Below are 25,988 nucleotides of genomic sequence, written 5' to 3' on the forward strand. Positions count from 1 at the left end.
GATTAGTGGTTTATTAGGTTTACTAATCCTGGGCAAGCATTAGAAGAGTAACTGCTAAAGACAGACGCTATCCTTAACTACTGAGAATATTGCAGGATAAGCTGAATACCTGCTGATCTTTGTACCTCTCAACTGATATTGCAGAAACTGCACTCTAACCTTGGTGGGATGATGCTTGGTGTTGAAACATCACTTCCATCATTTCCAGAGGAGGAAGGAAAGGATAGTCTCCTGCACATCATGTCACTACTGATGTATTTTTTTGTTGTTTTCTTAATGCTGCAGATGCAGCATAGAGGTGGTACCGTAATCATTCTCTCTTGTTTACATGTTTGGTGTTTATTTAACCTGGAGTGCAAGAAGAATAAATATTTGATGTATGTAAGTGAAATACAACTAGAATCAATAGTTTTAACAAAGTTTTATCTTGGTTTCATGAAAACGTGGTTAAAGTATGCATTATTCTAAATTATCTCTTTCTTAAAAACAGCTTAAGAACTAAACTGATAAGATATATTTCTAAAAGTTCAATCTAAAGCCACAAATTCTCAACATTATCATGCATTTGAGTGTATTGGACATAAGATGAATCAAGATATATCTCTCAGGTTTCTATTTCATTAGAGATTCTTCTTTATGTTGCACTCACAATTTTTATTTTATTTGTGTGGGGCAGAGAAATCATGGAAAAATTAAAAAGTCTCTACAAGACTGACAAGTTTCCACCCAGTTTGTTTTATGGCATTGAATTTGCAGTGGTCAGTTAATGATAATTCATATTTCAGAGGCACTCACCTGTTACAATGTGCTGAATTTTCTTGTTTCTTGCTTGAACATACAAATTTAAGTCTCTGAAAAGCTGAAGGAATATCAGAGAAATATTGAATAAAAGGAATAACATGCAAAGGGGAAATACTTGGGGAGGGAAAGAGAGGAAAATAACTTTTTCATAATGAAAAATATCTCATATTTTCTAGGTCAAAACTGCTACTATTGCTACAGAGAGGAATGGAAAACCAGAAAACAATTCCATGAACATTAATGCTTCCATTTATGATGAGATTCAGCAGGAAATGAAGAGAGCTAAGGTGTCTCAAGCGCTGTTTGCAAAGGTTGCGGCAACCAAAAGCCAGGTAAAGCTCCCAGGGCGCGAAGAACTCTGTGTCCTGTGCAATTATTCCCCTGCCCCAGTTTTGGTCTATTTCTGTGTGAGCTGAGTGGCCAGGTCAGCACATCAGTCCAATATCACAACTTGGAGCTCCTTGCTGAGTCCAGAGGTAACATCTGGTTCCCCTGGACCAGTGGGGTTGAGAAGAGGCTTCCCGAGATGTCTCCCATGGGTCTTGGTACAGCTCAGATGGCATCAGGTTGATGAGTTCTTAGCTGCTGTGTATGTGGCAAAAGCTGTGGGCAAGGTCTATGTATTGCTGCTGAATGCATGTCAAGGCTTTGGTATTTTGCAGTTACATGAACTGTAATGAGGAACACTGGGGTTTTGGGTTTTTTTGTGAAAATATTTAGTCAGACCCATTGGTGAGGCTGTGCATGGAAGGTGGACAGCACTGTCCATGTCAACCCCAAAAAAAACCCCACAACAAATTACAGTTATACAAGTTGTATCTGAGAAAACACATATAGTCTTTTTGGAATATGATGTCTGCTTAGTTATTGTGTGTGTGCATACATATGTATTGCATATTCAGTTTTCAGCCTTTCTTGTGTGGTTTCCTATTCTGTTTTCTTCAGCTGAAGAGTTTCTGTCAAGTTTAGTGGCAAAAGGGAAATCAGCAAGCACTATTTGGGTGTGATTATCATAAATGACGTGTCTTCTGAGAAAGATCACTGAAGTATGCAAAAGCATTGATTTAAGTGTGCTCAAGAAGTAAAGGGAAAACATACAGAAAAATGGGAAAGACTAGAACCATGTTTAGATCAAAACTTAAAGAAATGACAAAGGCACCAGTGTTGATTTTTCACATAAGATTAAATGTTGAGTCCACTTAATCACTACTCCTTTACTTTTCTAAAATTGCTTCATAGAAAATTTCAGCATCTTCCAGGGAAAGCTGACGATCCTCAGTTAGACCATTGTTTCCTAGGCCGTCAGCATTTTAATGCTGGTTTTCTTTTTAACAACTCTTTTAATGTTTGACTTCTGTGTTGTTCACATTTTGGAGTTCACTTCATTGTGCAGAAAGGATGTTTTCTCTTAAGTTATATGGTGTAAGGAGCATTTAAAGGGATATTTTGGAAATGTTATATCAAAATGATTAAACTCAAGCTGTGGACTGTAAAAATTATAGCTTTATAGGCCACATGCCTGCCTACCCTTCAATCACTGTCAAAGTGATAATTTCAACAATAATATGTTTCTTTTATTGTGGGATTCTAAACACCAAGTGCTGTTTAAACATTAAACTGAATTGTTTATGTTAGTGCTGTATTCAGTGTGTCATACATCAGGCCACTATAATCTCCCATGGAATGTAAAAATTCTGTCATGAATCATGGCTTGTATATCGGAAATTACTGTAATTTTGATTGGAAATTACAGAGCTCTTGAAATGTTTCTAATTATGATAGAATGTTGCAGCAGCTTCCAACCTGTGTGCTCCTCGGATGTCTTTATTTACATGTCAAGACTTGGGGTTAGAGAACTGTCCGTTTTCTGCACCTTCCCCTTTCCACTGCAGTTCTCTGCAAAGCTAAGGTATGAAGCCAGTCTATCAGCCTGCATAATTTTGTTTTGATCTGATTTGTGCAATAGTATATTTATTTAAGTGCAAAGCCTTAAAATCTCTAGGTGGGACAGCTCTTCCAATGCTGACCTTAAAAGGGACAGGTAATCAAAGTGAAGCCCAAGAGCTTCCAGAGGATGCAGTTCAGGCTTATTTGAGCAATGGTATAACATTTAGATTCTTGTACAAACTTTGCTACTGAGTATAGAAAACACCACCAAACATGTAGTTCTTTTCCCTTTTACTATAGTGATTATACTCATATTCCCAGAGGTTATTTTTCTCCCCAGTTTCAGCAATGCAATGTTAATTTATGTGTCAAACAAACTTTCAGGTCTGTAGTTAGACAAAGTGTCATTTGTAGTAGAAAGTTGCTTCGCAGAAGTAACCTCCTAGGTAAACTGGATGTGTTGAGTCTTCTCTAACTAGCTGACTACTAATCACCCAATTAATAAGTTTTAAATATGTACCAACTCCACATATATTAAAGGAGATACCTGTATTGGAAAAAAATTCTGCATTGGAGCTTGTCAGTGGTACAGATAAATATTTCCTGGGACAAAAAAGTCTCCCTTGCACAAAAAATAGAGACTTGTCCAAACATATTCTCTAATAGAACATCTCTTGAGAGAGATCTATTGCTGATATTGTTTTAATTTGAAGATATTAGGTCCATGCTCAGAACTGGAAATCCTGGGATAATCACTTGAAGTTATAGTGAAAAGTCTGAAGGACACATATTAGAAAAAGATGCTTTGGTTAACAGTTTTGTTTTCTAAAATGGCTAAAATTCAACATTGCTGGTTTTATCTTATTTTGGAGATAAAAACTTGATTAACTTCTGATTGTATTCTGGAGTTATGGCATAAAACAGTACGGGACTTAAACCAGCTCTGTGAGTGGACAAAGGTAGTTGTTTGCTGGAGGGCCTTTTTTATTTTTATTTCTTTTTAAGGAACTGATTTGAGTCAACATTAGATTGGATGTCTAAGCAGCCGGCATCTGCAAGGTGGCTGGGCTTGCCTGAGCCAGGAGACTGCAGATAATGTTCTGCTGACTAGAGCACTTAGTACAGGATTGCTATTAAATGATGCGCTACAGGAGTTTCTATTTGGGTAGAGCCAAGGTAAAAAAAGAGCATCTTCCCCTGTCCTGTGTTAGTGCCTTTGGCAAGAGTGGAACTGGAAATCCTGGGATAATCTCTTCCAGTCACTCTTATAGTGAAAAGTCTGGAGAACACATACTAGAAAATAATGCTCTGATTAACAGTTTTGTTTTTAAATCTTCCTGAGTGACAGAGAATCGGATGTGAACCTGATGCTCAACAAGCCAGCTGGCTGCTGGGGCCCCGTATGACAGAGGTCGTGGCACAGGCAAGGTCAGGGTGACGGGATCAGGCAGAGGTTTGCACTTTGCTGGCACCTTGTTGGCTTTCCCAAAGAAAAAGACTGTCTGGCATATGGGTTTGAAGGGGTTTGGGGACTTGGCTCTAGGACATTCCTTCAAATGTCGAATTCTTTTTCCATGTAGATATGAATGCATTCTGTATATTTTTTAAGTTTCTATGTTTTTAAGGATCGATACATTATGTACGGAGTAAATTCAAATTCTGTTAAATTCAAAATATATATTTTTTAATTTAATATGGTTGTACTGAGGAGCTAAGGGAGATACTATAATTTGAATTGCTGGAATACATCATATCTTTGGGGAGTTTTAGAACTGTAATTGGCAAAGCACCTAATATCAGTGTTTCAAATCTTAAATTTGTATTGTAAGTTGTCTGTCTAATAGGCCTGCATATTTGTTTTAGATTATGTTGAAAAGAGAGCTTTGAGAAAATGCATGAAAAAGGAAGGCAGAAAGGTTTACTAAGTGTTTTGTCTCTACTCCCAGGTTGTTGCTTTTCAGTAGTAGGATGGCAATGCTAACAGTATTATTTGCTAGAATTAAATCAGCTCACCTGAATAAGTCTAAATCAAAAGAATCCACACATATACAAAATTGTATGGCATACGTTACCTTTATGATACAATATGTTTCATCTTATTGGATTTTTATTAAATTTATGACCTGACAGTCTGATTCAAGTAATTATGGAAGAATGTTCTTAATTTCATTATTAAAAAAAAAAAAAAAGGTTGATTTGTGTAATGATCGTTAAGGCATCATGGTTCAGTAACTGTGCAGTGGTTACAATGTTCTCACGTGGGAGCCAGGGATGAGTTTTTTTCTTGATGGTGACAGATGCTGAAATCTAATTTTATTCCATAAAAGCAGGCAAACAAACAAACAAAACCCCCAAACCTAAGAGCCCTGAGAGATAAGGCAAGTAGAGACTTGTAGTGTTTCTGTATGTTTGTTGTGTTTTGAGAAGTTATATTTATGTTATGGCTTATCCTGAAAAGCTGTGGCCTGCCCATGCTAGGCCTGAGCAGGGAAAAAAGCAAAACTTTGCTGGAAATCTGCTTACAATGCTAAAGCTTTCTTAAATTTAAGAAACTACATTTTGCAAAAACTGAATTAAAGTAATATCAAGCTCCATACTTCTGAGAGTCTCATGCACTACAGTGTAAGGCCATTAGCCTTAACTATTTACCTTAACAAGTTTACTTTATAGTAGAATACAAGTGATATCAACACTCTTCTGCAGTGTCAATTTTGCTGATGGCTCTTCATGACCATGTAAATGCTGAATGCCCTCCCTTCTCACCGAATAAAAATGCCTATATGTAGAAGGTGAGACACTTGACTCTCACAAAATCATGCTTTGACTTTAATTTTAGAATAAACCTAATAGAATACTACCCATACCTCAGAAACCTCAACTAATTACATAGAATTTTGACCTGTTAACTTCTGAGCTGTTGCATTGTGTGGCCCGATTTCCTGTCCTCCCTTTCACTTTGGTGAGGCAGTTAGCCCCTTGGAAACTAGTTTCACATGCAAAGCATGTAGATAAAATCACTGGTTTCAGACCATGCTAGAGTCCATCCTAAGCCATCAGGCAAGCATTTTGTGCAGTGGTATTTTGTTAGAAGTGTTTGTACGCACCCAGAGCGTCCTCCTCCAAGAGACTGCATGGGAAGATCCAGCGGGGAGGCACTAGGCAGAGCATCTAGCACTCAGGAGTAGATGGGAAGGAGTTAAATGGGAAGGGAATGCTAAACACTGGCACTAAAATTGCTTTTGGCATGCAAATACCATGCTTTTCCTGACATAAATATTTTCGGAATAGGCCATTAGAGTTCAGGTATATAAACCCCTGCTTTTACTGGAAATTTTAATGTTGTAGTAAACCTAGAGATTTATAGTGAAAAATTGATGTCTGTTATCTCATTTTTATCTTTTTAACCAGCAGTTTTATAAATGCTATATCTTTGATCTGGGTTTTTCCATCTAGAGACTAAGCCATATACTCTAATAGGAAAGTCATTTTTAAACAGCTTCCCACACTGAACAAGCACGGTATTGTGGATCTGGCACGGAGATGTAACATGCCATTACCGCAGATATAGAACAATCTATTCAACTATTTTCCAGCGGGAGGAAGAGAAACCTTTTTATCACCAAGAGTAACCCCCTGGCAATAATGTGGCTTTAGGAGGGGATCCTGAAATTTATTTCCAAAGCTGTTTCCTCAGGGCACTGCACCTCAGGCTGCCCAGTGGGGTCCAGTCTAGGGGGCAGGAGGGGCTCAGTCCTTCACCTGTCACCAAGCGTCTCCGTCAAGTCCTCTCCTGCCTTTGTCTCCTTCAGAGCAGCTGAGTCACTTCCTGGGTTTAAATCTTGGCTTCAAAACCTTCTCCCCCCCCCCTTCCTCAGTGTACAATGGATTCTCTGTGGAGTGGGGAGGGATGCTGCACAGGGAGACGCGAGGTGGAAACACAATGTACTCTGAGGTCTGCCGTTTCACAGGACCACCTGGAAATAAACCCTTTGCCCCGGTGCAAAGGCAAAATAGAAGTTAGAAAACATTAGCTGCAGAAGTACACCACACAACAGCATCTATTTTTTTATTATTTTTTAATTTTATTTTCCTCCCCCCTCGTTGCCTGGGGGTAATTGCTCTGGCAGTTGAAGAGGTGCCATGAGCAGCAGGAGTCAGGATGGGATTGGGTGTCAGCAGGGTTGTGAGAGGAAGAGTGTGAACTGAGAGAGCAAGATGGGCTTTTGCATGCAATCGAGAATTGCCCCATAAAGCAGCGTGTCATTCAGTGAAACTGTGAAACTTGGCAGATAGAGCTGATTTGTTTCTTTCACAAAATATCGAGTTACAGTCATGGTGTGTTCTGTCTTGCCCAGGTTGGAGGGAAAAATATTTGCAGGTTTCCACTGGGGGAAAAAAATGAATGCTTCAGGTCCTTCCTCTGCCCCCATGTCCTAGTCTCTTTTACAACATCTCTTCTCAGAAATACAGCTTAAAACCTCAGGAAATTTCCTTGGTTTTTTTTTTTTTGTTTGGTTGGTTTTGTTGTTTGTTTGTTTGTTTGTTTGTTTTTAATTAATTCTCAGAAAGTGGGTATAAAAATTAAGTTTTTTAAATTTAAGTCTTATCACTTGATCTGGGTAGACCCAAAAAAGGGCTGACATTGATCCATATCCCACATTATTGATAAGACTTTTGTTGAGTGGGTTAACTTTGGAGAGCCTTGGGTTCCAGCTAGTAAGGAATAGACAGCAATTCCTTGAAACAAAAAAGATGCACTGAAGAGAAACCTCCTTAAAATCTTCAAGGTGGTTCACATCTGCGTGGCCATGTAAATCTGCATAGAGGAGGGGAAAAAAGGCATTAAAACCTGAAGTAATTCAAGCCAAAGAAAAAGGTACAGAATGGAAAATACTTACCTGGTAAGAGGATTGTATTGACCTCTTCAAAACAGCCCCATGGGGCCAGGCAGCCCTTTCAACACCTAAGGCAAAGGCTGGATTTGTTGACACACTGGTGAGAAAGTGTGCTTCCTGAGCCTGCTTTACACGTAGGGTCAAATCAACCACGGCTGGAGGTTCCCAGCCAGGCGGGTAGCAGAATGAGCTCTTTAAACACTACCGTTTCAAGAACTGGTAGCAACTTCAGGAAAGGGAGTGTGTTTGAGCCCTAAGGAGAGCTTCCCTGGAGGGATGCGATGCACACCTGCCCTGTGCTAGTTGGGAGTTAATATTTAATGCTCCTGGGGCCACAGGCTGCGGTGCATCCCTGGGAGGCGCTGGGGCTGGGACCGCTCAGTTCCTGGCAGGATGCAGCCCACAGGTGTCTGGAAACAGCAAAGTGGGGGGTGGGTCTTGGTTGGATGTTTTTTGTCTGGTGGAAAGAGCATAAATGTGTGAGAGAAGCTAGGATAACTACAAGTTAAAGTCATTAAATGTACAAATGAAAAAAAAAAAAAGCCAAGAAGAGAAAGCTCTTTACAAAATATAAAATTATGTTAAAGCAGCAAGACGGCACAACATAAGGAATGTTTGGTACATGTTATTGAAACTGAAAAATCAGAGTATGGAATGAATTATAATTTAGCATAATCCATAATTTTACAGCTTTCATTTTGAATTATTTATCTTATATGATTTGATTAAAGATAAAACTGGCTGACAGATCTCTAACATCTTTGCATGTCTTAATGACAAATGAAAAAACTCCACATTATAACTTCACCATTAAAAAAATTTTTATTTGTATTGTTTCTATGTAGCTCCCTTTTATTTTTAAAGCACATTTCAGCTACACAATTGTGTACACACGATTCCATAACCCATCAGGCTTCAGTGTTGCCTCAGTACCTCTGATTCAGTAAATCAGATCATAGGCAGCATGCTGTCATATAATAAGGTGTCTGATCCTTATTACCAGTTTGTTGATGCACAGACTCCTTCAAATTGACCATTGCAACACATGGTTTCCCCTGAAACTAGCTGTGATAATTAGCGTGGCTCTAATGAGACAGAATGTCACTGATCTTGTGCTGAACTGTCGAGTATCGACGCTACGGATGGGAACTGTCAAAGCTTGCCATCTGTGACAGAGCTTGGCATATTCCATTTGCAAGGTAGAGCATGCTCAATAGACTGTTTTTAAACAAATGGTCCATTTCTTGATTAGGGCTCTGTGTTCTGTTACTGTGGAAGACTTTATATCATAGTTAAACTTTTTGCCTTTTTTCCCCCTTTTTTTCTGCTAAGGTAAGCTCTTTAGGAAATGAAAATCTTACTGATTCTGTTAGATTTTTGGGGAGACCTGGGGAGGAGCTGATCACATATTTCTTCTTCTTCCTTCCCCCAGTTATCTTATGGTAGTTCTTCTAAGGCTAGCAGCCCCACAAGCCTTTTATCTGATTTTTTTAAGCATTGAGGGGTAGACGTGGCATAGTTTTGAAGTATAGAGGAACAAAAATTAAAAAGTCTCAGGTGATGTATAGCAGGAACACGTGCACCTGGGATGAAAGATTGAACCAGTCAGGAGAGTCGGGCACCCAGGCTCCCGGGACTGGCCCTGCAAAATGCCATGCAAAAAGTCCAGCGCTGCTTATCATTCCAAAATATGCTTTGTTGCTTTTTATTTCCTCCTTCTCTGGCAGACCACACAGGGCTTGTTCTGAAGAACATTTTCACTAATCTGATCAGGCAGCCAAATACGCCGGGAAAACTGCTTTAATGATCCCACTAATTACCTCAAGTCAATATGAACTGTATTATTAGACTGAGGGAAAATATTCCATTAGGTCTCCCCCTTGGGAGTTTCTCCGCTTTGTGATGTCACTGAAGCCTTCGCCCTCTCGCTTGTAATTAATTTTATTTACACACGCAGGCACGCACAAGGTCACACCTGCACAACCGGAGCTGGCCAGGGAGCTAGTGGCACTCAGGCTTAATCAGATCTGTCATAATTACCATTCTGCATGTTTCTGACACACGCTGTGAAATATTTCAATTTAACTGCCGCTACCAGCACAACCAGATGTAGTGTGAGTGTGGCTGCATTGGAAATATTATTCCTCAGGATAAACTCTCTCCTCCTCCTTTTTCCTCCCACCCCCTCTCCCTTTTACAGCTAATGTGGCACAGAAGCTGATGTATCCTGTAAATCTTGAATGCAGCGCTAGATTGATAACAGCAGATTAGACAGTTTAACCACAAACAGCTTGTTCATTTTTCACAAATGAAAACCACATGTGGTGTAACTAAAATTTCAGGCTCTTTTTTTTTTTTTTCCCTCCTCTTTGGTTGTTGTTTCCTTTTGTGTGTGCATGTGTGTGTGCACGTGTTAAGGTCTGCCTTTTACTGTAAAGGGGTGAAATAAAAGAGTAAACATATAGGGGGGGTAGAGACACTGCTGTCTTTGGAGATTATTTCTCCCTGACCTTTATTAAAAACCTTCATTACTTTGGCAAAGAAGTCAGATACTGCATGGGGATTTGTCACTCACTCTGAGACTTCCTAATCTCTGGGTTTTATGCCCATTTATTAAAGAAGTCATCCTACTGTGCTGGTTTTCAAAATAACATGCCAGCAAACACCTCGCTTTAAGAAGCTTCTAACAAAAAAGGTAGTCTTCACTGCTACCTAGATTTAGCAGAAATAAAATTTTATGCCAAAGTTTTTCACCATGGATTTTGTCTTTTTGCTAACTCTTCACTCTACCTCTTCCTTTGGGGAAAAGATTCTTTTTAAAAGAGAATCCTCAAAGTGTTCAGAATTTTGGCAAATGGAAAATTGATTATTTTTTTATTAAAACATTCCAGTGTTTCTTATGAAAACAGATTATGAAAAATGAAACTACATGTTGTCTGTGAATTGTTTTGCTTTTTTTCATCATCTTTCCCTAATTAAACAGCCTTCAATACTTGGTGGTTTTTAAATCATGTAATCTTTAGTAGACCACTGTTGGCTACTTTTTCTACACAAAGAAAAAATTAATGCAATTTTGATAGAAAGTTTTAATTATAAGATTCTAAAACAATTCTTACAGCAAGGAAAAAAAATATCAATGTGCAGAAAGCAACTGAGCAGATTCCCCAAAAGCTGTTGCAGGTATTGTCAGGCGGGAGGACTGGTGCAGTGCATCAGATAGAAATTCATCAAATCTGTAATAAGACTTCCAGGAGAAGTTTAAAAAAAAATATTAGCTTTAGTAAGACATTGTTTTATCCATTGCCAGTGATTTGTAAGGCAGGGGCAATATCAAAACTGCACAAGACAGGGAGCTAAGATAGTGTTCAAAGTCAGTCAGAAGAAGGTGAGCAGGGGAGATTTTGAAAGCCACTGAAGGCATGGTTTGTAGCAGAAAATTTGGTTATGTAGATGGCCTCCCAGGCTGCTGCCAAGAGAATTAAAGACCCATACTTGTACCACTTGGCCAGCAGTTACTGCATTACTAGTTCCCCAGAGCTCAGCTGGAGTAGGTCGGTGCAGGTGTGCCTTCTGTGTCCCTCATCGCATGGCAGTGCCATCCCCGTTAGTGACTCCCCCAGTGGCCATGCAGACCCCAAACAAAGAGAAAATCTTGTCCTAGAGGTAGAGCCAAAGCCCTGGAGGTTCTGTGGCTGCAGATATCTCAAAAAGGAGCTGAAGTAAGACAAAGAGGAGAGCAGGAAGGGCTCGTGTTGGATGACAAAATGAACCGTCAAGATTCTTGTAAGGATCTGGAAATACAGCTCTCATTTCTTTGCAAAGCCATTCAAAAAATGTCATGCAATCGGGAAGCACCAGATTGCCAAAAGAAAAAAGCATGGTATCCTCTTCCACCTCCGTTAAGTCTTTTATTTTTAGGGTTTTTTTCTTAGGTAAAGGTGTTTCAGTTCTACACTCCAGATGCATGAATCAGCTCTTCCCCAGGCAGCACCTGCTGTCTGCCTGACAAGAGGTGCTGTTTCTGGCAGGATGGATTTTCTTAATCTCTCTTCCTGCTTTCTATACCCTCACCTTCTGTTTTGTTTTCCTCTCACTACCTCCCCTTATTCCTCTCATTATAGATCTCCTTTTAGTCCTCCTTTGACTTTTTTCCACCGCTTCCTGTCCCTTATAAACCCTCACCATCCACTGTCACTCCATCTGACTCTTTCTCCTGCCCTGCCACTGTCCCCTGGCTGCTGGAGTCCCATCCCAGGCACATCCCCCCACACACCATCCCTTTGTACAAGTATCCCCTTGTGCATGGGGCACAGTGTGGGCACCCTATGCCTTTGACCTTTACTGGGCTGGTCACCGGCACTACTGGCTTTGTGGGTGAAGCATCGTTCCTTTCCCTGTGTGGTGACACGGATTTAGCCAGGAATAGAGCCATACTCTTGGTTTCTCTGGTTGCTCATGCCTGCTGCGGGCAGATCACTGATTCAGGAGGCTTTTGAAGATTGAGCATATCAGTGTTTTAAGTATTAAAAAAAAGGAGGAAAGTTTGAGTGAGCTTTATGAGAGGTAATGACAGACATAAATGAAAACAAAGCTGTGGTGGCTGAGGCGAAGAGGAGGCTGAGGAGTTAGCCAGCAGCCTGTGGTTCCCGGCTGTGGGGGAAGCAGGGTACCAAGTAAACAGCACAGAAAAACAAAAGCAAGCTCAACGCCTAACTAAACAGGAAATGACAGGGTAAAATTCCTGCTGAAAAAACGAAAGGTGCTAAACACATAACTGCAAAGAATGAAGGCACCTTATGCAAACGCAAGTATACAGTAACAGTCCGAGAAGCAATTTGTTAAAGGAGTGACAAATTACAAATCAGGTGAAGGGCTGCTGGGCAAAGGCAGGAGTGAGAAATAATAGATATGTTTTCTCCCTTAATGTAAAATTGGGTAATTCAAAACACATCACACCTGAAAGAATGTTACAGGATTTCTAGGTGGAAGGTGAGAAAGATGATGTTCTGTTCCAGATAATTTTTAATTTCACTGATCCTAACAATTTCTCATTGCATCTGTTTTTTTTTTATTTTCTTCAAATTTAGTGTCTAAGTCAAACTTCAGATTTTTGGTTGTGAATTACCTCAAACTGTTGGCATCTAATGAATAGTCTTGGGCAGGCATTTAGCTACCTAAGTGTGGAAAAATTCCGATTTGCAAATATTTATCTAATTTGAAATCTGCCAGATTCTATCTGTTATTCAGGAGTCATTTCATTTTTATTCCTGTGCAGTATCATGTTCTCTTTCTTCAAGATGGCGTTTTGAGAAGCATATGAAAATAATGTTCAGGATCATTGTAAAGCAAAGATATTTGGACTGAGTGGTCCTTAGCAGAATTCCCTGAAGTTTTGGACCCCAGCTAAGCAAGATTTTCACACATATCCATTAATGTCTGGTGCTTAGCACCCTCGTACATACAGCATGCAGTGGAAAGCTCTACTGATACAGGAACTTTCCACTATTTATGTAAAAGCAGATGTTTTAGGGGAAAAAAAACTAAGAAGGGTTTAAATGAGATTATTTTTATTTTTGCTTTGGGGCAGCCAGTTTGCTTTACCTCAGAGAAATCATTTGCTTCTCTCATTTATTACAAGGAGAGAGTCTAAAAGGATTGGTATTTTTCACCTGGGGAACAGGATGGGAAGGATCATGACAGGAAGAAGCATTCTTGCTCCATGCAGCCCCTGATTTAAGGGCAGAGGGTAGTGCCAAAACTGCTGCCTGGAAATATGGCTAGGGCTGAGATTCAGGTGGGCTGGCACTTTTCTTGGCCAGCGAGGAAAAATTTAACCCTAAGAACTGCTCTCTAGGAACTTTTCCCTTGTGGTTATTCTTGACCCCATTCTGACAGCAAATTGCTTGAAACACTCTTGTGTTGGTTCCCACCCAGGAATGAGAAACCCAGTGTCTCCAGCTTCCCTTTTGATCCAGCTTTCCTATTGTTTTAAGTCAGTGCAACATGCAATCATGCTACAAATTTTTTAGCTTTCCGAGGGCTTCATTGCCTTTCTTTCTCCGTGAGTCAGATAGACTCTTCTGGCTGCTCCCTCCCATTTGCTGGGAGGCATCTATCTCTCACAGGTATGGATTTTAAAGATTTTTTTTTTAAAACTGCTTTGAGATAAGTGGACGTTATTAATTTTCTGACTGTTTTCGTGGTTAACAAAATCTGCAGGGAAGTCAAAGAAAAGTTTCTTTTCAATTTACTTAAGACTCCCCTCACCCTTGACATTATCAGAGCATTAAGTGATCTTCACTATAAAACTGAAAGCCACAGAATTCAGCTTAACTGCAAGAGACAAGAAATTTTCCCAGAATATTTAAATGTCTAATTCAAATCTATATGAAAACTTTAATTTAAGCTGTGAAAATGTGAAGGGATGTCTGAGAATGGATTTGAGCTGTGTATGTTTTGGAATGATGTCACTTGTTGGAACATCTTGTCAGCTGAACTGAATTTACAGTGAAGTCCAAATATCTGTGAGTCTGTTATTCCTCAATGTGTGGAAGATCTTCCCCTGATCCAAAATGAATTCTGGAAAGAAAAAAACGTGACAGGAAGCCACAAAATTAAATTACTCCGTCTGGGAAATTATAATATATAAAAAAAAGTATCTAACAACATGATAAGCAGACATATAAGTAATTACAGAAGTGACGCTTTGGCCCTATGGCATTTTAACTGGAGGTCTTTCCCCCAAAGCAAAAGTTAAATCTCTGTAAGCAAGTTAATAGCAAACATTTGCTGTTCATTTGTAAACTGATAGTAGTAAAAAAGATTTTTAAAATTGCGAAGCTCTTTCTATTAAAGACCCTAACTAAACTGAAGATATAGCTGCTATACAAAATTGATTGCATGTTTAAGAATAGGTAAATGTGGGCTGTTAAGGGTCGTGGCTGGATTTAGGGTTGTATTTACTTTCAAGGGACACGTTGGTATTGCATTGAAATCAGTATTTCTTTTTACTTAAATAAAAGATAAAGGGCCCTATATTGCCAGTCACCCTCTGGGAAACCCACTGACCCATTTCATATGACCGTATTATAAAAAGTAATGTACCAAACTAAGTGACTTATGTAATAATTAGCAGTTTTTTCTTGTTTAGTTTGGGTTTTTTTTATTGTTAAGTCCATTTTTGTCAGACATTATCTTGCAGTTACAATAACAATTGAATTGTGTGTGTGAAAGAGAAGGATCCAGAGTAGAGGAGGGCAGGGTAAAGCTTCACCCCTTATTTTTTTGCATCTGTTACTTTTCCCCCTTCTTTTTACATATGAATGTAGTTGCATTTTATGTAAGATTTTCAAAGGTGGTTTTGATTAGGGCATATGGTATCTATCACTACTAGGCAGTTGAAGGCAATACTGTAAGAAACATGCATTTGAACAAGGGAAAGACAAGGTGGAGGAAGCTGAGAGCAGAGAAACTAAGCTTGGGAGAAGCCCTTCATTTAGATTATTGAATTCTCTCTGGACTCAACTAAAAAGTAATGATACTTACGTTTTCAGTCAGGTTTAGAGTTACAGGTTAGGTTTTTCCTTTCCATGAGCTGGTGGTATGTCTCCAGTGCTCATACACTGGAAACACAGCAGTCAGTTTTGATACAGCCTGAGACCTTAATCCAGCAAGTTTTTGGAAGTACTGGCTTTTAGCCACTCACAGTGGCTCCGGGTAGAAGCAGAGGTCCAATACAACAGACAAGACTGTGGGAGCAGAACAACATCTCTCCAGATCATTTTTCTTCTGTATTTGTTTGCTGCTTGTCATTGAATTTTAGAGATTGCCTTAGCAAGTTTCTTTTTCCTATTTGTTTGCTTGAATGTTTATAATAATAGATGTATCAAATATATAAAACACGTGTTTAACTTTTAAATGCTACAGCTAGAGAGAAGAAAAGGCAGAGGGATGATGAGATGTTAGGAATCCTTTTCCCCTAAAATACCACTGAAAAATTGTGGTGAAATACCATCAGTACCACTGCTAGCTGTTTGGTCATTTGTTTTCCACCACCCAGAGAAAAGGTGGAGATAACATCCAGACAGATGGTGTAGCTGAATAATGGGTAGGATAAGAAAGTTAAGGAAATGGCATAATCTGTTTCAGTATTCTTCAAAGGAAGTTTTTCTTGCTAGTGAAGTTTACCTTCTGAAAAGCCCTATGAGGTTGTGGGGTTTTCAGTTTGTTTGTTTTGCTAAATCTCATCTATGATGATGGCAGATACAGATTTACTTAAAATTCACATCTGGCTTCCCTTTTCAATGTTCTAGTAATGAAAGCCAATAAAATAGATAAACCAGAAATATACAAAGATAAAGGTTTCAAACTTTGTCTGATTTAGGGGAATGCTCAAAGGCAAAGCCTGAAACTTAAGGCTGATTAGTGGAAATAAAATACTAAGGCAAGTGTCTTTCTGGGGGCACTTATTATCACTTTAGACCACATATCAAGAAGATCTCTATGCATCTTCTGGAATCAGCTGAAAACCAGGTTTTGCTTCTTGAATTAAAGATAAGACTTTTTTTTCAGAAAAAGAGAGAAATCCCGAAGTATTGAACATTCACTGCAAAATTTAAAATTTAAAAAGTATGTACCTCACAGGAGGAAGTCAATGTTTATCATTTCCTGAAAATATAAGCTAAAATGAAAAGACTTTCACTAACAAATATGTTGGTCAGTATCAAAAAAAATTACTGATTCTTGTAGATTATTCGTTTTCATTAAGTTTTTGTAAAAATACCAGTTTAGTAAACTTCAGTTCTTCTGTGAAGCATTCAGGTCTATTCAGCTTTGCATAGGAGATAGCCAGGACACTGAATTTTAGGAAAGATAAACCTGCAGTTAGGGAATTTCAGAAGAACATCTAACTCTGAAAAGGACTCTTCTCATCATCTAGGCTTGTTCCCATGGCTGAACCCACAGGTATTTCACTCAGAAAGAAGTCAAATTTCACTGATTTCGACCTGAAAATGAATTTTGAATCAAATGTTCTGTTCTTACCCTGTGGTGGTTGTTGCCAGTTATATTTTTTCAGATAATTCAAATGTAACACAAGCAGCTTTTCCCAGATTAACTAAAACAGCGTCCATTGTTACTTATTTGTTGTCTCTTTTTGTGCTAAAGTGACATTTGCTTATTTTTGCTTCTCAATGTCATATGCATGAGTTTAGTGATTCAGATCTCCCTGAATTTTTGATCCTGTTGAACACTGTGAGAAATCTCAGCTGAAGGATTTAATGCATTTTCCAATCAATATGTAGGGGAAATTTGGCCTTATCAATTTAAATGCTGGAGATCCTTTCATTGCATTATGGAAGAATCTTCTCTAAGCAGAGATTATTCTTAAGAACTTCATAACATTTAAAGGTTAATATGTTAGGTAAAGAACAATATCTTAAGACAAACATTTTTATTACAGGACATGAAGGGATAGTTCTGATTAAATTACATGATTATTTGAATGGGAAAGAAGACAAAGTGCATCATTTCTTGCCCTCAACTTTAATGCCTTTAATCAAATAATGACCTTCTGGAAATAGTTAATTTTAAGCATTTGGAAAGATCAATACCACTTTGCCACCAAAAAATGGCCCAGATGATGAAATTTGATGTATTTAAAGTACCATTTCACCCTTTTAACCTAGTAAATAATTTAAAATGCTTTCAGTACTCCTTTGCTACCATTATGTATCTCGCTCAAAGTATTTTGACTTTTCCAAAAGCAACCTTTCTGTGCATTGTGCAGCTTACAAGTTTAATACTAAAGACTAAGACTGTATGCATATATGGCAATGGCTATGTCGGCCCTTTGTCTTCCCTTCTATATAAGGATTCTGTTTTCAAAAGAAATAGAAATAGCTAAGGTGAACACAGTCATTTGGAACAATCATGAGATTGTTAGGCAAGCTGGATTGCTTTTGAAGGGGAAAAAGTCAATATTTAAAGTTTAGTCCATGCATTCTTTTCCTTTGTTTTGTCTATAAGCTTTCCTGTGAAAGGTGAAGGATTTGGATTGCTCAGACAATTAAGAGCCCATTTTACCAAGTGTAATTTCATATCTGCATTCTATAAACTGGAGTGCCTTCAGCATCGTAAATAAAAAAAAATTGCCCTCTATTAGCGTGTTTGTGGGCAGATTAAAAACAGTCTTCATTAGCATAAGTAACACTTACAGATTCTTTTAAAAGTAGGAAATTATTTGTTGAATGATAAATTGCTAGCTTTCTAGTTAGTTGCTGAAAATGTGCTCATTCAAAATGCCTACTTTAGTTTAGTCTACAATACTCATTTTTTTTTAGTTAGAAGTACTGTTTAATGGATTATGTACTTAGCCTTTGTTCGCAGTAGATGCTGAAATGCAATTCACTCTTTCTGCTAAAATGTTTGTATCAAATACCTCCCTATTTAGACTCATTTCTTTTAACACTATATATTTTTAATATACTATATGCCCTAGAGAATGGTACCAAATAATCTTAGATATACTATACCAAAAAACAACTGATGATATTTTAGCATTGATACTCTAAAATGTTTTGCCTTCTTAGATTCAAATTACAGCCTTTCTAAAAAATGCTGAAGTCTTTGTTATTCTGTAAGAAATATTCATCATTTGGCAAATTATTGCCACTGTAACAAATTGACCAAACATGTTCAATTGCTCTACCTTGAAACCTTTTCTTCCCAGACTAGATATGTTTGTTGTTGATTTGGAAAGCTTTGGCCAGAGAACATTTTTCATGAGTGCAGTGTTATCCTCTTTGATCTAATTAGGGGAGGTATTTACACCTTAAGTGCATTTTTTTTCATTTAATAAGAAAGATACCAAAATGTTTGTTAGAAACTATGTGAAAGAGCAGAAGATTTTATTTAAACACAGCACAGGTCAGGCTGAATAAAATAGCATTCGGATCTATAGATAAAATGCATAGATGCTTTCTTTAAAATAAGCATGCTTATGGGTATTGCAGAGCCTAAGTTTTGGCAGTTATCCTCTTTGCGCTTTTTATGCAATAGTTTGGCAGTTCAGCTTTCACAGGTTTTTTTCCTCTAATGTCTTGTGTTTCTTTACTAAATCCCTATCAGAAAACCAGACAGAAGACTCTTATTTATTTTAAATATCTTAGGTTTAGCATCTTTTTTTTTTTTCACCATTTTCTTGCTTACTGTAGCAAGACCTTTGCAGATGGTACTTGGTTACTTGAAAGTGCATAACAGTATTTTCTTTGTAGCAGATGGATTTAAGACTTTTAGTTCCCAATAAATGTAGGTTTACAATACATAACTTTACAGGATTTGTGTTGTATATAACAGGTTTGAACATATTATCTCAGAATTCATCTGCATGGCATTTTCAGCTTATCCAGGGCCCATGCCAGTATTTTAAGTAATAGGGAGAGCATAGTGATTGATAGCAGCTAAAGGCGTGATTTTGAATAGAAACAAAGGTTTTAGAACAGAAGGTGTCAAATTAAACTTTGTCAATTTGAAAAGTAGTAACATCCTGAAAGTTCTCCAAACATATTTACATGTGGCTAATGTTTATATTTTGCTTTGTACTCTCTTTATATTCAGTGTAATGTTGCCTGGCAAATTTACTCTGTTTTAAAATCAAGGTTGTTCCCAATGTCATTGCAGAGTTTTTGGGGGGTTTGCCTTGCTGCATAAATGTATCCGCTTCATTATTTTAAGTTTGTTTTTTTTAATAATGTAGTATATATGCTGTATAAACCGGTTGTGATCTAATCTGAGTTATAAATATCTCCTTATTATTTTGTCACCACTTCCTGTAAGACGATAAAGTCAGGGGAAACAAAAACAAACAACCACAAAAGAAACCCCACCAAACAACAAAAAACCAACCAGTGGCTCAAGCCCTCCTTCAGAACAAATTGTTTGAACTAGGGGGAATTTGCTCCAGACTTAAAAAACCATAAAAGGAGAATAATCAGCCCTGTTGCATTCACTTGTAAATTCGACTCCATTATCTGCAGCAGTTCATGCTTTTTTAGATCAAATGGAAACAGAAACTTTAAATTTTCCAGAACTTAAAAGTCACCATTAGAAAAGTCTGGATGATTAGTTTTCCTAAATTTTATAAAAATGTTTCATATGATCTCATTTAGCTGACTTTTATTAATGAGTTTTATTTCATATACAGAATTCTGAACCTGAAACCAAATGAAACACTTATAATTTGTTTGCTTGTTTTGAACCAAAAGAAAGAGTATAAAGTCCTTAGTCTCTTAACAAAGAAAACCCCTACAGCCTCTCTTACTGACCATTCACTATCTTTTCTGAGAACATTGGTGAGATCAACTTTCATAAATATGTTCAGATATAAGCCATGAAGACCAAAAAATTGTTTCTATCTATGTAATTATAGAAGAATTCAGCTGGTTGTTTCCATATTGTCCATCATATGTTTCATGAGAGTGTATCTGCTTCTTTACAAGTGTGACAAACCCGGTGGAATAGAGACATTTTGGAAGAACAGCAATGCATTCTGTGTACCCTGTCAGAAGCGTCTGTCTTCAGTATCTCAAAATTGCTGCTTCCCTGAAAGGCTAGAAGGGACCTGCTTCAGGTTAAAATTAATCAAATAATTTTAGATAAGAAGTTAAAAGTATTATTTCAGTGCAAAAATTGACAGAAAAAATACTAGAAGTACAATGTTAGCCATCAATAATTAGTAAAAATAATGTCTAATCTAGTAAATATAGAAACAGAAAAGACAGTGAGGAGAGAAGGTGTTTCTTAGCTAACCAAAACTGTTGTTTTGAAGTATGTTTAAACAGTGTAAAATGTGATTGCCTAGGAATTTTTTACTACTGGACATTTTTTAATTATAAAGAGTTTCTACTGTCTTCTTTCAAAAAAACCCCAAAAACCTGTGATGCATGTGCTCAGCAGACTAAATATGTTCAGCTTCTAAATGCATGGTGCAACTTCCTTTCCAGTCTGTCTGTATGCCTTAAAGAGGTGTCATGGGAGGGGACAGGTTGTCTTTTTTCTTTTTTTTTTACTGTCATGATAGTCAGCTCTGCTCTTTATTTCACCACTTTTAGAAAGAGGGCCAACAGTTTCAGTGTGGAACAGTGAAGGTTGTAGACAACCAAAAACTGCTTTTCAGTTAAAATATCTGGATTGGTTTCTCTTTATCATCTTCTCTCCTCCATCCCCAACAAGCTACCTCTGCTTTCTTATTGCACCTTTTTTAACTTACTGCAGAAACCTAATACTACTGTTGAGCATAAGTCAGCGCGTATCCCCATGGATGCAAGGTGGGCAGAGAACCATGAGCAACGTGTTGATTTTGTTAGGGGCATGGAGAGCTTGCCTATTACCCTGCTAACACATTCCAGTGAGATTCCACAGACCCTTGCTACTGTTTTGAAAGCATGCCATATGTTTCCAGCTGGGACAGGCTGAACGTTGTATGCTCTATATGAAGGCATTTGGCCACACTTCCCAGTCACCTTGCTGGAGCAAAACCCAGCAGTCTCCTTAGTGCCTGATTAAGGAATGGGGTGTGCTCCATCCCTGGGGTGCAGGGGAGCCCTTCTGCTGCCACCATTCTCTGCCCTCTCCCCTCCCACCCTAGCATACCATGTGAGCAGCTGGCAGATTTTGGCCCCATTTAAATTTTTGCTTTCTCGGCTCTGTTACCACCATCTCTGTAACATTTGTCATTTTGATTGTTTCTCGGGGGCATTTTCTCCTGTGTCATTTGTTCAGTTTTCCACTTATATCTAAGCGAATATACTTCAAATTTTTATACACACCTCACTAAATATTTTTGTATACAATATGAATGCATTAAGATTGTTTACTTTCACCTTTTCCTGTCATGGCAATGTTTTTACACTGCATTTATTAGCTGTTAGCTAAAGATATGTATGAATGTTTTCAAGAGAATACATATCCATATTGCATCTATGTATCTATTGTATTTATTAGTAAACTAGTCTGGATAAACCATTAATCCACTACCAGTACATATAAAAAGGATCTAAAAGCTTCTGTACATTTATATTATTTGTTGATTCAATAAAATGTCATATTATCTTTCCTACAGCATTAAGAAATAAAATTGCATGGACCTAGTTTTGAAAACAGGTCCTTGAAGCTAAAAGAAAGGAAATATGCATGTTTTATACATGTAATATTATGTTTCTAAATTTTAATATACCAGAAAATTTCTGCTGATGCACACTGTCCTAGCTAGAGGGTTTGTGCTTCTCTTTTAGAACTACCAGTGCACAGTTAAGAAAAAGATCCTCAATTAAATTTTAGAGAAGACGTAAGGAAACATTAAATTTTCGAGATTAACTCATATGTCTCTTTCAGAAGCAAATTAGGAACTGCTGCAGTTCTTGCAGGGGATTCTGTAGCCTTGATATTATGTATTCCAAAACCACGTCTCAGTTAGAGTAGGTAAGCTCTTGGGCACATTGCTGTCTTGTGATGTAGAAGTGGTATAAAGGGTGTATCAGAAGCTTGAGCCCATCTTGCTCCCCCCCAAGCCCTAATACCCTATGTAAAACTGAGAGAATGGGTTTTTTCTGGGTCTGTGAGAACAATCTGGGAACAGAGTCATGTATCACTTGAAATAAGTTCACCTACAGAAACACCTTTACTTGTAGCAGAAGTGAAGAAGTTGTTACTTGGCTGCACCCAGTCGAAGGATTCCAGTCTTTTGAACGGATGTTAGGAAGCTCCTGTACCACTGTGATTTATGTTAGGCAGTCCAGGCAGATATCTGAAGTACTTCCTTGTTTTGAGTAGTAGTACCAGGAATGTAAAACTTGCTCAGCAGACAATCTATTGGCTCCTGAAATATGTGTCCTTGCTGTCAGATGGCTGTAGCCTTGCGTGAAAGAGCATAGGCAGAGCAGAGAGTATACTGGCATTGGTGAACCCCCTGTTCTGAAGCGGGGAGCACGTAAGGGATTCTGCCTTCATCAACTGGTTTGTTTCTAAGCTAATGAACAGCAGCACTGTGGTGTGGGACCAAGGGGAAGGTGCTTTCCAAAATACTCATAGTTGGAAGAGTCTGTAAAATAGGAGGGCAGCTTCTCAGTGTATTGGTGTTTGCTTTAAGCCTAGCCTGCACAATGAAAGCACTTTTGTATCAGGGGAGAGCATGAGAGAATGCAGTGCCTCTAAAATACACATTTTGCCCTCATTTTGCCACTCACAAAGTGAGGAAAAAAACTAATGTTTTGCTGGTGTTATCTTCAAGGGGTGGCTCTGTGAGCTGTTACGTTGGAAAGAAGATCCCTCACCAGAGAACAGGACCCTCTGGGAGAATCTCTCCATGATCCGAAGGTTCCTCAGTCTTCCTCAGCCTGAACGCGATGCCATTTATGAACAAGAAAGCAATGCAGTTCATCACCATGGTGACAGGCCTTCCCACATTATCCATGTGCCAGCAGAACAGATTCAGGTTAGTTTACCTTGGCCAATCCCACAGAGCGCTAAGTAAATAAAGCCTTAAACGGAGCAAAGGAAATTAGTGTTTCTTTCCTCCCGGCCAGGCTAAATGCAGGTCTCCTGGTACAAGATAAGAGCACACTGCCATCCACCACTGGGGTTCAAAGGAGACCATGCGACCACCCACAGTTTTTGTTTTGGTTTGGTGGTGTTTTGCGAACGCGTGTGGTGGTAGCGCAGAGCCAGCTCTGTGCGGGCAGGGCGAGCCCAGCGTTGGCCGTCCCTGGCTGGACAGGCGCCAGGGCCAAAAGGCAGGGCCGTGTGGCACCGCTTGTCAAAGGTCTTCCCAGCAAAGCGGGAGGACCTTGTTGTGCTGCTGTTCAAAACCTAAGCAGGAACCCCTCAGCAGTGGTCGCTTGCTGCCAGGTAGGAAGAGGGGAAGGGGATTCCTCATCCCACTTTAACCCCAGCTGAAACTGGGGTGAGTCAATATTTGTTTGTTTTTCCTTCAGAGCCCCTCTCCCTCCACCCTTGGGAAAGGAGAGCATAGAGGCGCTTTCTTACCAGGCCTGCTGACCGCTGGACCTTGGCTGGGTGCTGCTCCGCAGGTGAGCTGGCACAAGGGCACCATGTCAAGGAGAGAGAGGAGGGGATGCAAGCCCATGCCGTGGGGCTTACAAACAGCTGCCTTCCGTTCCAGGGCATCTCTGGCAGTGCCCCCTCCTCCAGGGGCTGCACACACCCTTTTTGCTCAGACAGCTTGCAGCAGAGCTGGCTGGTTTGCTGAGCTTTGTAGCCCAGGTTCTCAGTAGGGACTGCTGTCTCTCTGAGCTGGGGACTCTTAAATCGCTTCTCACAAAAGGCCTGAGGTCAGTCTTGTAACTGCTCCTTCTTAAAGGGCAGATATAACCCCATGCTTTCCCAACCTCAGCTGAGACCCTGTGTATCATTTGTATTACCTATACAGAAAAATATTTACAAAGCTAGGAAGGATAGAGTTATCTTGCAGCCAGAAACAACATGAGTGTATATTAAAGATAAAGCAAACTGAATAAGACAATCCCTTAGGATATCAAGTACTAAAATAATTGTGAAAGCCTGGAAACTTGCTGTTTGATTTAGCAAAAAGAGAGAGAAAGATCTATATTAAGTAATAAAACAGCACTTGTTTGAAAATGTACATTGTTTTTAATAAAATCGCTTCTTAAGGGGATAAAAGGAGAAGCTTATGAACAGTATAAACATTCAACCACTATGCCACTTACTTAGATTTTTTTGCCTTTTTGATAAAAGTTGTGTGTTTGATCTCACAAATACTATTCACATAGGCAGTTGCATTGTAATCTCTTAATATGACTTGGAAGAGTAAGGATTGGGAGATTGGGCCTGAGTTTTGTCTCCACTCTTGTACATGGTAATTGTTGTAGTTGCATAAATATGTAGCTCAGACTCAAGTTTTCAAACCGTATATACAAAGCCTCCAGTCTTGTAAGAATTTAATATGCTTGGGAGTAGTCTTGAATCTCTTTAGGATTGGAGCCTTGAATGGGACTGCTCACAGACCATAAAACATGAAAGGGCAGGAATAGGGATGAGGAAAGAGCCCTAATTCCACTAGCATTTGTGTCAGATCTTAGAATCTGAAGATCACTTAAAGCAGTAGCTTCTCAATGGGTTGTGAAGATTTCTGCGAAGCCTGCACAACCACAAGTGGCCCTATGAAAGTGGACAGAATTGTCCTTCCAGTATTTGTACCATTTGTGCAGCATTTTGTGCTTCTTAATGTCTCAAAGAGCTGCAACTGGGAGCTTGGAAACTGCTACCAACACACAGAAAATTGTCGAGGGGAGACGCGCAAAGGGAAATGAAATTTAGTGATAGCAACTGCTTGTTTTGCTGCAGTTGTTTTTTAATAATAACTGGTGGTTTGTACCATATGACAAGAAATTTGCTGATCCAAAATATCTTACTAACCAGTGCTTCCTGTGCTGTGCAGCAAAAGAACTGTCAACACAAACAGTAGCTGATAAATTTACTTTTGATTTTAAACGTGATCTTATAGTGTACTGTACTCTGGTGGTAGATGAGAAAAACATTTCTGTCCCTAGGGCTCAGTGCTTCACCTTTTAAGAATGTTTCTGAATCCATGCTTGCAAAATTTCATTTTAAGCTCTTGTTAATTATTTACATCATAATTTCCTTTATCTTATTCTTCTGATGTGCATACTGACTCATTTTTATTGCCTGAGTTTTGGAATGCAGCATGTTCCCTTCTAATAATAATAGTGCAACTTATTTAGAGCTTTGCATCTTAGTGCTTTATAAATATTAACTAAATAATCCCCAGCACAAACACAGAGGCAGGTAAATAGGTCTGTTCCCTGCTTATACTTTGGGATACAGGTAGTACAGACCCGCTCCAAGACCACAGGCAAGAGAGGTCAGAGCCAGAAGGGGAAATAGAGATTTCCTACCTCCAGGTCTCTTTGTCCTTGCCAAGGCTGGGTTTGACAGGGTGACGTTAGGCGCTCCCAGCCAACGCATTCTGTTGTAATGTTTGCAAGTTTGATGAGACTTCAGTGCGTGCTGAGGTCATATCAACAGTGAGATATTTCCATACTTAGCTAAAATGCTCTCCTTCTCCCTGATTCCCCTGTCCCTTCATCTAGCTATTGCTAGAGATTTGCAGCCCTTGTTTTTGGGCAGCAGCTGCTGTTGCTGGCAGAGCTCTAGCATGTTTGCCCTCATCTGGCACTTTTCTCACTTTGCCCTTGCTACAGTTCTGGATAAGCTGGTCAAGTTAATCCTATACCATGTCACCTACTTAGCATTTTGTCTTGTCTGCACTTGACTCATGAAGCATGTTCATTAAAATTTGTCGGCTAAACCACACCGATGTTGTATCATCAGTGCTTTCAGTCAGACAAA

At 38.9% G+C, this 25,988-nt stretch overlaps 1 protein-coding gene across 10 annotated transcripts in view; it reads left to right on the forward strand.

Moving 5' to 3' along the window:
* The window catches only part of SATB1 (SATB homeobox 1), a 93,905-nt gene that overhangs the window by 66,013 nt on the left and 1,904 nt on the right, over positions 1-25,988 (forward strand). For 7 of the 10 annotated variants that reach the window (XM_027881821.1, XM_027881819.1, XM_027881818.1 and 4 more), the window contains 3 exons: positions 978-1,133; positions 22,870-23,073; positions 23,573-23,668. In XM_027881821.1, coding sequence (XP_027737622.1) covers positions 978-1,133; positions 22,870-23,073; positions 23,573-23,668 — 456 coding nt within the window. The remainder of the gene's footprint in view (positions 1-977; positions 1,134-22,869; positions 23,074-23,572; positions 23,669-25,988) is intronic. The other 3 variants (XM_027881825.1, XM_027881826.1, XM_027881827.1) reach the window with 1 other exon arrangement.

The sequence above is a fragment of the Empidonax traillii genome, unplaced genomic scaffold, assembly GCF_003031625.1.
Source record: "Empidonax traillii isolate 1590-97213 ecotype Southwest subspecies unplaced genomic scaffold, ASM303162v1 scaffold96:size1206935, whole genome shotgun sequence".
In the NCBI taxonomy this organism is placed as follows: domain Eukaryota; kingdom Metazoa; phylum Chordata; class Aves; order Passeriformes; family Tyrannidae; genus Empidonax; species Empidonax traillii.